The sequence below is a fragment of the Ovis aries genome, chromosome 2 (assembly GCF_016772045.2).
Source record: "Ovis aries strain OAR_USU_Benz2616 breed Rambouillet chromosome 2, ARS-UI_Ramb_v3.0, whole genome shotgun sequence".
Lineage (NCBI taxonomy): Eukaryota > Metazoa > Chordata > Mammalia > Artiodactyla > Bovidae > Ovis > Ovis aries.
The window spans coordinates 173,451,391-173,467,531 of NC_056055.1; the positions used below are offsets into that span (position 1 = coordinate 173,451,391).

The following is a 16,141-nucleotide window of genomic DNA, read 5'->3' on the forward strand; positions in this document are numbered from 1 at the left end:
ACCTATCTCATGATATTTATCTGATGTCAATTTTATTATTAAGAGAGCTAAAGAACTCATGAAGCATCGAGGGGAAAATTTCCTCTCCCCAACACTACTTTAAAATTAACATGGTGGGAAATGCTCAAATTAATAGGAAAAGCTCTATAGACATTGTGATTCTGTTTTAAATTGTGAATGTCTCACCTTAATGGAGTAAAAAAAGAGGAATCAGAAGAAAATGATAAAGGTCTACATTAACTTGCCTCTCCAACCAATGAAGGGAAGGCAAAACCTAAAGAGGAACTGTATGCTCAAAATTCAAGGGTGTTTGACTAAGAGACTCATGTTGATAAGTTGGACACACTTATCAGCATCAGGAGACAGGACACAATCAGGCAATCCAGGCAGAGTAGAACTAATTTCTAGTTCAAGAATGAGGGGCTACACTGAAGCACCACAAGAGGGCAACGAAAGTGGACAGTAGGAAGAGAGACCACTAACAGTTTCCACGATTTTCTCTGATTATAATAGCACTGGGTTCAGAAAATGTCTAACATTATTTGATTTGTTTTTTTTTTTTTTTCAATTGACTGCTTTCTCTGACAGCTCTTTCACTGAGCTAAAAGTTTCAATATTTAAACCCGGCACAATAGGATGGATATTGACAATGTTCCCACAATGGCCTGGCGGTTGATGAAGAAATACTAGCAGACTGGGCTTGTTCCAGTGCTGACTCATGTCTTTCCCAAACTGGTTGTTAGATAGAAACAAAAGGAGGAAAAGATGATGAAATTGATCCTGATCGGGGCTTCTTTCTAGCTAATGGGAGGCCTTCTTAAAAAAAAAAAAAAGACAAAACTTCTGGAATAAATTAGCTCATTTAAAAAACATATTTGTTCTTATGTATTTATTTGGTTGCACCAGGTCTTATCACAGCATATGAAATGTTAGTGGAGGCATGTGAACTCATAGGTGTGGCATGTGTGATCTAGTTCCCCGACCAGAGGTCGAACCTGGGCCCCTTACATTGGGAGCTTGGAGTCTTAGCCACTGGACCACCAGGAAGTCCCTAGAAAAAAATAGCTCTTGAATCACATAGATTTAAGATACAGTTTCTCAATCAGAGAAAACCCTAAACATTTCAAATAAAGGCATTTTTAAGAGTGCTGATAACAACATGATTATTAAGACCTGGGGCTTGTTTCCACAAATGAGTAAAACCCAACAGTGATTGAATTTAATCCAGAAGTATTAATACTTTAAAGCAGTGCTTCAATCTGATGTTAAAAGAATGAAAAGTATATGACTAAATACACAAAGTTCAGGTACTGTTTGTATAAATAATAGTCACTTACTTCCCAGAGGGGCAAATATAGGTAAAATATATAGTTTAAATGTTACTCATTTTCTTTTTCTAAAGACAAAAAATTACCCAAAGGTTAAATTTTTTTCCTAAGATTTCTTAAAATGTGTACATGACAAAAATTGAGAACCAAAACCATTTTTGAACTAAAATAAACAACTGTTAAGGCAGTATACATTTGTTCTTAGTTCTTGATTAAAGGCTTTAGGATGAGAAAAATAGAATGAGGTAAGTTGTGTGTGTGTGTGTGTGTGTGTGTGTGTGTGTGTGTGTGTGTGTGTGTGTGTGTAGTAAGGACCTCAACCTGCATATCTTTGAATCCTAATCCTGAAAACTGATTACCTGGGTGGCTGAAGTCAAGCAGCTCAACTGCAATCAAAACGTGGCTGTTACCTTTTTCGTTTTAAATTAGACTTTCGTACTCTTTACTCTCTCAAAATATACTCCGGAAAAGGGGTAAATGGTGAGATATTTGAAGATGAAAAAATACTACCTCTTTGTATTTCTCACTACAAGTGCTTCATATAATAACCATATACTATATAAAAGCAAATAGGACATGGCTTATACTAAGGTCTAATGATCATTTTGAAAGCAATTAATTACCGATATGTGGAGCACAATGACACATCTTCACACTCTCGCTCTTCAAATAAGGTATCTGGGCATTCCTGGCCTCCGTTGGCTGCTTCTTGGATGATAATCCTGTATCGAGACTGTTTTATTGTAGCGTTTCCTGAAGTAAAGAAAAAATAAAATAATAGTGGCCTTTTATGTGGAGGCAAAGAAAAGTCCAGGAATAGAGAGCAATTTAATAAAGAAAAAAAAAAGAAAAATAAGAACCTATGGAAAGACTACCTGGGAAATGAGAATAATAAGAAAAGACCAGAGATTGATACTCAACCTTACTTCTATAAGAAAGACACATCACTTACTAACTGTGATTTCAAATCTGTATGTTCTAATATGGGAAGATTGTTTCCCACTGATAATATATTTTAATTAATCAGAATCTATATTATATTTTGCATATATTTCAGCATAATCTGAAAGGCCCCTGAAACACTCTTTGATCTCAAAGCAACAGCTCAGGGGGTTAACGTTTTACTATTAGCAATTGTCTCCCTCAGGTGGGGTACTTCCTTCTTTAGGCTACTTTTTACTATGCAAACACTTATTAAAATTAATACATTACTAACATATTTATTAATGGGAATTAGTTTATTAGATTTCTTACTCCTCACAACCTGAGGTAATATGTGTATAATTGGAATTTAGAGAAGAAGCAGTAAAATTACAGCAGAATAAAACATTATCTTCCTGGTTATTTTGCTGATCCACAGAAGTAGTAATAGGCACCTGGATAAAAAGACAGTTGATGTTCACTTTAATGTGTGGGGCATTCATTTCATAATCTTTAGATGCCTTCTAATCAACAACTACTTCCAAAATCAATGGCAGTGCTTAGCAACTATTTTAATTACCATGTGTAAGATATTGCGCTCGATACACAGTTACAAATTCTTGAATTTACAATGAAATGGAAAGAAGAAGGGGCAGACAGATATACACCTAATTATAAGGCTTTGCAGAGTGAGATGCGTCAGACACTGGTGCAGCATTGCTGCTGCTAAGTCGCTTCAGTCGTGTCTGACTCTGTGTGACCCCAGAGACGGCAGCCCACCAGGCTCCCCTGTCCCTGGGATTCTCCAGGCAAGAACGCTGGAGTGGGTTGCCATTTCCTTCTCCAACACATGAAAGTGAAAAGTGAAAGTGAAGTGGCTCAGTCGTGTCAGACTCTTAGTGACCCCATGGATTTGCAGCCTCCCAGGCTCCTCCATCCATGGGATTTTCCAGCCAAGAGTACTGGAGTGGGGTGCCATTGCCTTCTCCAGTACAGTATTAGCAGAGTACAGAAGAAAGCATAATCACGTGGGGAAATCAAAGAGAGTTCCTAGAGAAGGTAGATTTTATTCTGGCATTTGAGGGATAAGTAGAAAAACATTTTTTTTTCACAAAGCAAAACAAAAATACCAGATGATATTGCTTATATGGGGAATCTAAAATATGACACAAAGGAACCTCTGTGAAACAGACAGACTCACAGACATAGAAAACAGATTTGCGGTTGTCAAGGCAGGGTGGCGGGGGAGAAAAATTGGGAATTTGGGATTAGCAGATGTATATAGCATGGATAAACAAGAAGCTCCTCTTATATAGCACAGAGAACTATACTCAATATACTGTGATTACCCATAATGGGAAAATATATTTTTAAAAAGAATATATGTATGTATATATATATATATATATATATATATCTGAATCACTTTGCAGAGGAAATTAACACAGCTGTATTTCAATTAAAAAAAAAGAAAAAAATATAAAGTCTGAAGCCATTTCAGGTCAAAGAAACAGTTTGAGAAAAGACACAAAAAGTTGTAAGAGTGCGTGGACTTTACAGAGAAAGAGAACAGAACTGCATTCAGGAGGAAGATGTATGTGTGTGGGGCTTCTGTGCAGGAGCTTCTGGTGGCTGGAGGAAGAACACAGAAAAGGTTATAAAGAATGGAGAGGAGATGCCTAGGAGTAAACCAAATTAATTTTTTAGGTTTAAGACAGCTAATGGACCTAATCATACAAAGAAGGAAATTTCTATAGCCGGCAAACTAAATGGAGCCAAAAAAAAAAAAAAAAAAAGGAAAACAAAGGAGCTTTTACTAAAATTATATATTCACATGGTTTCTAAAAAATAATTAATGCAAAAGACTTACTATAGTGAATAGCAACAGACCTACATGCCATTCCCTGTCTTCCTCCTTCCAGAACATTATGAACTCTATCTGTATTTAGTTCTTCTGTTCAGTTCAGTTCAGTCGCTCAGTCATGTCCAACTCTTTCCGACCCCATGAATCACAGCACGCCAGGCCTCCCTGTCCATCACCATCTCCCAGAGTTCACTCAGACTCACATCCATCGAGTCGGTGATGCCATCCAGCCATCTTATCCTCAGTCGTCCCCTTCTCCTCCTGCCCCCAATCCCTCCCAGCATCAGAGTCTTTTCCAATGAGTCAACTCTTCACATGAGGTGGCCAAAGTACTGGAGTTTCAGCTTTAGCATCATTCCTTCCAAAGAAATCCCAGGGTTGATCTCCTTCAGAATGGACTGGTTGGATCTCCATGCAGTCCAAGGGACTCTCAAGAGTCTTCTCCAACACCACAGTTCAAAAGCATCAATTCTTCGGCGCTCAGCTTTCTTCACAGTCCAACTCTCACATCCATACATGACCACAGGAAAAACCATAGCCTTGACTAGATGGACCTTAGTCGGCAAAGTAATGTCTCTGCTTTTGAATATGATGTCTAGGTTGCTCATAACTTTTCTTCCAAGGAGTACACGTCTTTTAATTTCATGGCTGCAGTCACCATCTGCAGTGATTTTGGAGCCCAAAAATATAAAGTCTGACACTGTTTCTACTCTTTCCCCATCTATTTCCCATGAAGTGATGGGACCGGATGCCATGATCTTCGTTTTCTGAATGCTGAGCTTTAAGCCAACTTTTTTGCTCTCCTCTTTTACTTTCATCAAGAGGCTTTTTAGTTCCTCTTCACTTTCTGCCATAAGGGTGGTGTCATCTGCATATCTGAGATTATTGATATTTCTCCCGGCAATCTTGATTCCAGCTTGTGTTTCTTCCAGTCCAGCGTTTCTCACGATGTACTCTGCATATAAGTTAAATAAGCAGGCTGACAATATACAGCCTTGACGTACTCCTTTTCCTATTTGGAACCAGTCTGTTGTTCCATGTCCAGTTCTAACTGTTGCTGTGGTTACCTCCAAATCTATAAATAATATGTACATGTCATCACTTGTTGTTTTATTAACTTTAGACATTATCTATTGACGTTTTTCTGTAATTGATGAATATTTATTTTTCCACTACTGTTCAAATTTTTTTTTATAATTGTATCACTATTTTTATGCCTCTCCTCATTATTTAAAGATTTTGTATCACCTGCATTTTTTTCTGCCCCACTTCTTACTCCCATCCTCCATCAGATCAGCCACTATGTTTCTAAAGGGTCTTTCCGGACAGATGAGCTTCCTTTTTTATTGCCATCCACTTTCTGCTGTACTAAGTCCTGTCTTCCTGTACTGCAGGTCTGCTTCTGTGCTCCTCAGTCTTTGTCCACTGAATCTTCCATAATCAAGTTTAGATCTCTCAGCCACTGATGGAACTCTCTTTGTTTTTGACAAAGAATTGAGAATTTTCAAATCCATTTCTACCACTTTAATGAGATTATGAGAAGGGGAGACTAAAAGTTAAGGAGAGGCATGAGGTCTTTGGGGGCTTCCCTTGTAGCTCAATCAGTAAAGTATCTGCCTGCAGGAGACCTGGGTTCAATCCCTGGGTCAGGAAGATCCCCTGGAGAAGGACATGGCAACACACTCTAGTATTCTTGCCTAGAGTATTCCATGGACAGAGGAGCCTGGCAGGCTATAGTCCCTGGGGTCACAAGAGTTAGACACGACTGAGCGACTAAACCACCACCCCCACCATGAGGTGTTTTCCATCTGCTGCCTTTTTTGGCCCTTCTTTGTACTTAGAGATCCAACCACAGAAGGTATGTATTAGTGGCCACCTTGTCCATTGGCTTCTGGTCAGCTTTGGTCAAAGGTGGTTTGGGGCACACAGTGGAAAGAAAAAAGTCGACAGAGGAAGAGGAGACAGAGAGAGAAGAAAGATTAGGGTGCTTATCCCACCAGATCTCATTGTCTAAATCACCTCCAAGTTCGTTCCCTTGCTCCCCAGAGCCACAGTTCTAATGGAGTGGTAAAAAGTAAAGTAAAGTGAAGTCGCTCAGTCGTGTCCAACTCTTTGCGACTCCACAGACGGTAGCCCACCAGGCTCCTCATTCCATGGAATTCTCCAGGCAAGAGTACTGGAGTGGGTTGCCATTTCTCACCTGCAATGACTTTCTTCGAGTTCTTCTAATAGCTCCTACAGGTATCAACTTTCAGGCTCCCAACTGTCCCTAGCCAGGTACTATTAGTTAACCCTGTCATCTCCTTTGTATTATAAACTGTCTCTTCATTAAATTTTCCCTATTTGAGTGGGCCACCTATTTCCTACCAGGACATGCTTATCAAGTCAAAGGACAGTTGCTATTATTTGACTGAGAAGAATGGTATAATTAACCTATTTTTAATGTGGCTAAGGCCCAGTGAAGAGTACAGAAAAAGAAGGCTAAGAAGGAGGGAAAAAAGTATAATTAAAACAGTTCTACATAATAATATGCAAGCTATCTTTATCGGGGTGGGGACAATCTAGATAAATAATTGTGCCTTTAGGAAAAAGTCTCTCTCCTCCCTCCACCCAAGTTAATTCCAATTACATTGTTCTTTCACTGGTAATTATTGTTTACCCTTAGGATGGGTGGGGTTGTGTGTATGTGTCCATTTGCTTTGTCCAAGTGTTATCTTAAGAATCCAGAAATAAACACTGAAGACAATAGGAACAATTAAGGAGCTGACTTTACCCCATATTGAGAGATAACATGGATCAATGCCTTTCACAGGACATACATACACACACACCCCCAAACACACACCCACACACACTACACACACAGAGTGCCAGCTCACACTTGATATATTCTACTTTATGGTGTAATTCCAGGTCAAATAATTCAAAGTTTTAGAAAAATGGTCACATTGATTATCATGCTCTATAGATCTTGAGGTGAAGGTTGAGAAGGATGCACTCTATGGGCAAAATAAACTTTTAGAACTGAGGTCACATTTTTCCAGAGGAAAAATTGATTGGTACCACAGAAATTAAGAATTATTTCATGTCTATGAAGAGAGAGAGAGAAATAAGAGAGCCTCTCAATAAAGGGAAAACCCTTTACATTAAGACTACATTAAATCTACATTAAGACTTTCTCATTGTAAGTGAACATGTGTTTCTTGAACATTGGACTAATAAAATTTAGCATTCAGGTTTAAAGGATTTTCCCCTTCCCTACGATATACAGTGCTTCAGATTATGACAACAGAATTGGTTTTGCAGAATGGACATGATTTAGCTGATGTCATGGGAAGCTCAAGAGTAGGCGGTCTACACTTGAGATAAAGCAGCCAATCCTCTTCTCATGCATGAATTTTGAAGGCAGCATGAGGCTAGCAGTTTTGTATCAAAGTAGGACAATACTTCCAGAAACATGGGAGGTGGTGGAAAACATTCATATTACATATGTACCTAGAATACGTTAGATTTCTAAGTGAATTTCTAACAATTCACTTTAATCTATATCAGATCCATTTCTTGGCATTTTGCATATGCTATCTCATTCTTTTACTACAACACTTTATGAGGTTGGTATTATTACTATTGTTTTGTTATTATCACTATTGTTATGATACCCATTTGACAGATATGAAAATGGAGGTCAGAAGGGGTCAATAATTTCTACAAAATATTTTCCACAAAATAATTTCCCATCTAGGATGAAAAGAATAGCTAGGTAGATATCAAAGCCCATGATTTTTCCATAAAAGAGACTTTAGAATAAGATGAAGAGAAAGGGGCATTCCAAGCAGGAGTTCATGTCATGGGGGTCTCTGTTATTCCCAAGGGACACTTCTTTCCTAATCAATTCTTCAACAGTACCCAGTTGGCAGAAAGCTTCAAGTATCATTAAAAGCAATGTTTGTAGGGCTTTGTGAGTGATACTTTCAACCGTATTAGGCCTATGAAAAATAACAATAAATGAAAGTGCCTGTCTGCAAACATAAACAATTGCTCAAGCATGATTATGGCTAATAAACAACTATTCTACATTCAGCTTTAATTTACACATACTTTATCATTAATAGGTCATCGAACATAATTAAACTTAAGTTATTAATTATAGTCAGAAGACATAACATTTAGAAAAGATGGCAACTTAAAGATCAAAAGCCGTGTTTCATAAGGAAAATATACGAGTGGACTACAAACACTGAGGGATATTTAAAGATTCTCAGTGAAGCCGTTCCTAGACAGATGCTAGCCAAGGTGGAGAAAAAGAGTATCTCTGGATGACTCACAGCCAGATAAGCTGGGGCACATTACACTGACCCGAAGAGTCAAGAGTGTTGAGCCCTGATAGCAAGGTTATTCAATCAATGATTTGAAATAAAGACTTTAACCTCTATATTTCCAATTGATTTGAAATGTGAGAGCAGGGAGCAAGTAGAGCATGGTGAGCATCAGCACTGGCTGACAGGGAGGCAGGTTTGCAAATGCTCCCAAAGGAAAGAGGATGTGTATGTGTTACACTGCCATGTGTAAATGGACAGCTAGTGGGAAGCTTCTGTGGTGCACAGGGAGCTCCGCTCAGCGCTCTGTGATGACCTAGATGCATGAGGTTGGGGGTTGAGAGGGAGGTCCAAGAGGGAGGGCATATATACATACACGTAGCTGACTCACTTCATTGTACAGCAGAAGCTAACATAACACTGTAAAACAAATATACCTCAATTTAAAAAAATAAACAAACAGAGGGATGGTACGGGGAGGGAGGTGGCAGGGGGGTTCAGGATGGGGAACACGTGTACACGCCTGGTGGATTCACGTTGATGTATGGCAAAACCAATACAATATTGTAAAGTAAAGTGATAATAATAATAAATAAATGATAAATGGTTTAAAAATTTAAAAAATAAACAAAAAGAGCATGTGCAAAGGGGATGCAGGATAGATGGATATCAGCAAATCATGGAAGTTTTTCCAATACCAATCTGTAGAATTTTGATGGTACATTCATAACAAATGACCTTTCTGGCTTTCCCTGATTTCTCTATTGTTTCAGTTACTAATAGGTTTAATGGATTTCAGCAACCCACTCTGCTTCTAGGCACCAATATCCTCCTAGCCTTATAGACTTGTAACTCTCGGTTGCCCCCTAGTGCCCTTCTTCTTCCTCCCCACTTACACCCCCAGTTCACCATTAAAAAAAAAAGCCAAAAGTCTGTTGATTATTCCTCTCTAACCAGTGGATCCTGAAGCCAAAGGATGGTACCAGTGATATTTTAAGATTTGTATCATTTAAACAAGTCAGTGAGTGTGTGTGCTCATTTGTGTCCAACTCATGGACTGTAGCTTGCCAGGTTCTTCTGTCCATGGGATTTTCCCAGGCAAGAATATTGAACGAGGTTGCCATTTCTTCCTCCAGGGATCTTCCCGACCCAGGAAATGAACCTGTGCCTCTTGCGTCTCGTGCACTGGCAGAAAGATTCTTTCCCACTAGTGCTACGGGCTTGTAAACATCCATACATTAAATACTTCCTGGGGTGGAGTTATGACTCCAGTGCATGTTAGATTTCAGACAATTCCTTTAACCACTCTGAGCCTCAGTTTCCTTGGCTATAAAACAGGGTGACTATAAGCTCCTATTTCATACAACTGCTTTGAGGATAAAATGAGATACACATATAAAGCATGTCAACACTGCTGGTAGAGGGAATCTTCTCCAGAGTCATAAAAGTTCATGAGAGAAAGTGAGAAGAAAGTGTTTAAGAAAGGAGGAGGAGAAAGCCTTCAATAGTTGAGGCTCTTTCTAATTAAAATAAAAATGTGGCAAAACAGTCTTCTGTACAATGGTGGGTCGCATTCATGTTCTGAGCATCTAAAGGTGGACCATGAGTGGCTTGAAATCATTCCACGTTTCTGGTAAATTAAACTCCAACTTCAAGGCAGTGAGCTCCAACCACCTTCTGATATCACTGGAGAGGATTGGGCAGGGGGATCAAACAATCCTGTTTGCTCAGGACAGTCCTCGTTAATGCCTATTATCTTGGCTTAAATATTAATAGCTCATCTACTCACTTTCAGAAAGACCTCTGTATAAAAAATTAAATGATAACTCAGAAAAAGACCATCACCTCCATGCGAATGCAAGAAAACAAGCACATTTTGTTTCTCACTGCACCAAAGGGTTGCATTACAAATGTGTGGAAAAAGTAGACTGCCTTGTTCTTAAAATCATCTATTCAGTCTGATCATTTGATCTTGTTATCTTATGCCACAGAATTCTGCTTGAGATAGCAGTTCATGCAGTTGAAGAAAACTGTTTTGTGCCTAAAGCACACTTCGTTATAAATCATAAAATTAAAAATTAAAAGGAAAGAAGAATATAGGGCTTACTTCAAAATAATCAACTAGACGTACTTGATATGTGTCATTATAATAGAAACATTACAAATAGATGCTATGTACCTAAAGGGAACCAGCACTGAATCAAAGTGGAGCATCAGAGGAAAAAGTTTCACTTGGCAAAAATTCCAAATAGTTATTAAAAAGTCTTTTCTAAATCAATTCTATAGACAGAGGTTGTAATATGACATTAGGCAGTCCAGGTTCATCAACATCAAATCCCCTAAAATGTAGATTCTGTTTACTGATTTACTATATACAAGAAAATACCCCTTTCTACCTTATTCACAACATTTTTTGAGATTTGAAGCTGATTTCCTTTTCAGAAAAAGTACCAAACCAGGATTCACCAGCCCACCTTTTTCTCACTTAAATTTGCAGAACTGTGACCCTGAGTTCTCAGAGGGAAGTACTTACCACATACAGTGTTGTCATTATTGATAAATATTTTATCATGTATCTGCTATACATGGAGCTACCAACATGTTTGGCGCTAGTAGTAATGAATTTGCTTGCAATGCAGGAGATCCAGGTTCGATCCCTGGGTTGGGAAGATACCCTGGAGAAGGGAATGGCAACCCACTCCAGTGTTCTTGTCTGGAGAATTCCATGGACAGAGGAGCCTGACAGGCTACAGTCCATGAGGTCACAAAGAGTTGGACACAACGGAGCGACTAACACCACACCACACCATACATGGAGGATACATACCTAAGTGCTATGTGTTATACTGAAGTGTACATACATGTAGTATTAAATTTCCCCAGTAAAGCAGAAGTGAAACATGATTGAGAGATGATAATGTAGAAGTTCTCCATAGTCCTATAAGCATTCAGGAAAGACAGTTAAACATTGCATTTATTTTCCAAAGGCCATCAATCTGGTATGTTCTCTCTTTGCTCAAGGGGAATTAGAATATTTAAGTAGTAACAAATGCAATGTCCTAGAACAGCTATGAGTAGGAAGCTTTCATCTCTTCCCCCCTGTTCACCTTGGTGTTCCATATATAGAGCAAATACATCGAGAGCAGCCTCTTCCCCCAGAATTCCCTTCCAGCTTACAACTCCAAGTACTTCCAAATGAACACTGAGTGTAAAATAGATAGTGGGAACTTGCTAAACAACACAGGAAGCCCAGACTGGCAGTGAAAAGGAGTACGTCAAGGCTGTATATTGTCACCCTGCTTATTAAACTTATATGCAGAGTACATCATGAGAAACACTGGGCTGGAAGAAGCACAAGCTGGAATCAAGATTGCCAGGAGAAATATCAATAACCTCAGACATGCAGATGACATCACCCTTATGGCAGAAAGTGAAGAGGAACTAAAAAGCCTCTTGATGAAAGTGAAAGAGGAGACTGAAAAAGTTGGCTTAAAGCTCAACATTCAGAAAACGAAGATCATGGCATCTGGTCCCATCACTTCATGGGAAATAGATGGGGAAACAGCGGAAACAGTGTCAGACTTTATTTTTTGGGGCTCCCAAATCACTGCAGATGGTGACTGCAGCCATGAAATTAAAAGACACTTACTCCTTGGAAGAAAAGTTATGAGCAACCTAGATAGTATAATCAAAAGCAGAGACATTACTTTGCCGACTAAGGTCCGTCTAGTCAAGGCTATGGTTTTTCCTGTGGTCATGCATGGATGTGAGAGTTGGACTGTGAAGAAGGCAGAGTGCCGAAGTTTTGATGCTTTTGAACTGTGGTGTTGGAGAAGGCTCTTGAGAGTCCCTTGGACTGCAGGGAGATCCAACCAGTCCATTCTGAAGGAGATCAGCCCTGGGATATCTTTGGAAGGAATAATGCTAAAGCTGAAACTCCAGTACTTTGGCCACCTCATGTGAAGAGTTGACTCATTGGAAAAGACTTTGATGCTGGGAGGGATTGGGGGCAGGAGGAGAAGGGGACGACAGAGGATGAAATGGCTGGATGGCATCACTGACTCAATGGACGTGAGTTTGAGTGAACTCCGGGAGTTGGTGATGGACAGGGATGCCTGGCATGCTGCGATTCATGGGGTCGCAAAGAGTCAGACATGACTGTGTGACTGAACTGAACTGAACTGAGAAGGGTAGGATGGGGGTAAGGGAGGGAGGCTCAGGAGGGAAGGGATATATATGTATATATAATTATGACTGATTCACATTGTTTTATAGCAGAATCTAAAATTTTAAAAAAATGAACAACGAGCCTGTTTATATATGCATAAAATTAAACAAAATTGCAAAGCTTTTTCTGTTAAAATTCCCAGGAATGCTAAAAAAAGGCTCCAGGATATCCATATAGATCTTTCATTTTGAAATGTTGCCTGAAAAAATATATTCTATGTTATTAAATTTTCATAATCATCATTCACTTTGCAACAGAGGTCAAATTCAATGGCTCTGGCAATAGACAAGACCTCCAGCACTCTGGCTTCTAAGCCCAGTTCATTACTGAATCATTATATGACCTTGCACATCGCACTTCACCTTTCAGAATTTCTTTTTTTTTTTTTTTTGCTTGTCCTATATGGATAATATTGTCAAGCCAATTCACAAGATAGTTGATAGGAATGTTTAATTAAGTGAGATTTAAAGCAATTTGAAAATGTTATATATATATTATATATAATATATACAGAACCACTAAATTTAATGAAAGTCTTTAACATAGATTTCAAAAGGAACAATTCATGTTTACATCTGCATGGGATGACAGTCAAGGCAAATAAACACTTTCTTTCCATGGCAGGCACTCATGGAGGCCTAAGCAATAGTTCTAATCTCTGCAAGGAGATCAGACCAGTCAATCCTCAAGAAAGTCAATCCTGAATATTCACTGGAAGGACTGATTCTGAAGCTGAAACTTCAATACTTTGGCCACCTGATGCAAAGAACTGAGTCATTGGAAAAGACCCTGATGCTGGGAAGGATTGAAGGCAGGAGAAGAAGGGAACAACAGAGGACGAGATGGTTGGATGGCATCACGGACTCGATGGACATGAGTTTGAGCAGGCTCCAGGAGTTAGTGATGGACAGGGAAGCCTGGCATGCTGTAGTCCATGGGGACACAAAGAGTTGGACACAACTGAGCAACTGAACTGAACTGAACTAGAGACTATCTCCAGTTTCCTCTATTTGCTATCCTCAACTACCAATGTACTTAAAATATCTCCAATCTGGAGAGTTAACCTTCCAAATAGTGGCCAGTCCTTCCTCTTGCTAAATATCAAAACTAAGTCCTGCATAGCTAATATTGCCATGCATGGACTCAGTCCATGTGGTCCTTAACCCTAGCTGCATATTGGAATCTCAAAGGGTGCTTTTACAGACTCCTAATACCCCTCAATCCAAACCATTTAAATCAGAATGTCTCAGGGGTGGGGCCCAAGCATTGAACTGTTCAAAAAATCTCCAGGGCAGAAAACCACTGATTTAGCTCATTGAGAGCTACCATCTCATATTTATCCAGTGCGTAAAATAGGAAAAAGAATGCAGCATGCTTAACCAAGCAATAGAAAGCAAATGAGCATCAGCTAAATCAAGACTGCTCTCAACACATTTTAAAAAAGCAACCTGCCCTCTAGCCAAGTACATTATAACGGGTATAATTGGAAATGTGTGCTATAAAGAAGGAAGGTTAACAAAACTACACGTTGCACTTGTCTTTTCTTCTTGCCAGTGAGTGGGGAAATGACAGGGACTTATTTTCCCCCCAACCTGATTCCTTTTCATTTTCGCAGATGAAGTGTCTAGAGGTTGCCTGCCACAGTGCTCCCTAATGTGTTGCACTCTATCAACACTAAGACTGAACTATACTGCAATGCCATATTGTACTGTATACAGGCAGGTTTTGGGGGAACACAGATGTTGAAGAGCCTAAGCTACTCCATCTTGTCTAACAGGAGAACTCCATTTTGTAAAGTGCCAGGAAAGAGACTTTGGAAATCCCCTGACCTCACTCCACCACCCACGAGCCAATCAGATCTCGGACCAAAATCTCCTGACCTTAAGTTCAGGAATTTGTGGTTTGCCTAGGTAATAAGAACCAATCAGAAATCAACACACAACCCTTCGAAAGAGGGTGACCAAGCAGATGTCCTCCAGCCTGAAAATCCCCCTTTTTACACGAATATACCCTATATAAGCAATGTAACCCAAAACTCAGGGCTCCTCCCTATAGCCGCTGCATCGGTAACGGTGGGAGCCCCAGCTCAAGCTTGGTGATAAAGAGTCTCTTGCTTTTGCATTGGACATCGGCTCCCTGGTGGTCATTGGGAGATTTTGCGACTTGGGCATAACAATGTCAGCTAAGACACAGGCTCAAGAAGCTGTCATCATTGTTAGGCATGGACCCACAACTATACATTAGAAGAATCCTTTTAAATAATGTGTGTTGGCATAGCCCATTAATGCTTTATGCTTTCATGGGCATGAAACGATGATATCTATGACCAGTCTTATGTGGACAGCCAGAGGACAGAAGCATTTCCAGGTCAAGCTCATGTGTCATACATAGCATAGTAAGGACAGAGACTTCAGAAACTTTGGGGATAGTAACTTTAGCTAGAAACTTCAGAACTTCAGATCCCCCAATCTTTTTACAAGAGAGTAAAGTGTAGCATTTGGCCATTTGCAGTATGGAGTCTGACATCTTTAAACGCATCATCAAGCATGATGGCTCAACCACATCCTAGTTTCTGCAGCTTTTTGCAACGTCCCTTCCAGGATGTATCTACATGCAAAATACAGGGAATCAATGTAACATGCAGGGAATCAATCATACATTAATATCAGTTTTGACATTAAAAGTTGGTTTGGGAATACTGGTAGGATATGTTAAAGGAAAATAACTATCAAAGCAAATGGTCAAAATTAAGTTTTTCATTTTCAACTATAAATTTTAGAATAATGTAGACAAAGTCTCTTAATTATCCCTTTTATACATTCAGTTCAGTTCAGTTCAGTCGCTCAGTCGTGTCCGACTCTTTGCAACCCCATGAATTGCAGCACGCCAGGCATCCCTGTCCATCACCAACTCCCGGAGTTAACTCAGACTCACGTCCATCGAGTCAGTGATGCCATCCAGCCATCTCATCCTCGGTCGTCCCCTTCTCCTCCTGCCCCCAATCCCTCCCAGCATCAGAGTCTTCTCCAATGAGTCAACTCTTAGCATGAGGTGGCCAAAGTACTGGAGTTTCAGCTTTAGCATCATTCCTTCCAAAGAAATCCCTGGGTTGATCTCCTTTAGAATGGACTGGTTGGATGTCCTTGCAGTCCAAGGGACTCTCAAGAGTCTTCTCCAACACCACAGATCAAAAGCATCAATTCTTCAGCGCTCAGCCTTCTTCACAGTCCAACTCTCACACCCATACATGACTACTGGAAAAACCATAGCCTTGACTAGACAGACCTTAGTCGGCAAAGTAATGTCTCTGCTTTTGAATATGCTATCTAGGTTGGTCATAACTTTTCTTCCAAGGAGTAAGCATCTTTTAATTTCATGGCTGCAATCACCATCTGCAGTGATTTTGGAGCCCCCAAAAATAAAGTCTGACACTGTTTCCACTGTTTCCCCATGTAGGTATGTGCTATCTGCTGTCTTACTATCT

The 16,141-nt window shown here is 39.7% G+C and overlaps 1 protein-coding gene across 2 annotated transcripts in view; it reads right to left on the reverse strand.

Moving 5' to 3' along the window:
- THSD7B (thrombospondin type 1 domain containing 7B) overlaps positions 1-16,141 on the reverse strand; it is a 1,048,668-nt gene that overhangs the window by 437,747 nt on the left and 594,780 nt on the right. For both annotated transcript variants that reach the window (XM_060411164.1, XM_027965001.3), the window contains one exon: positions 1,952-2,081. In XM_060411164.1, coding sequence (XP_060267147.1) covers positions 1,952-2,081 — 130 coding nt within the window. The remainder of the gene's footprint in view (positions 1-1,951; positions 2,082-16,141) is intronic.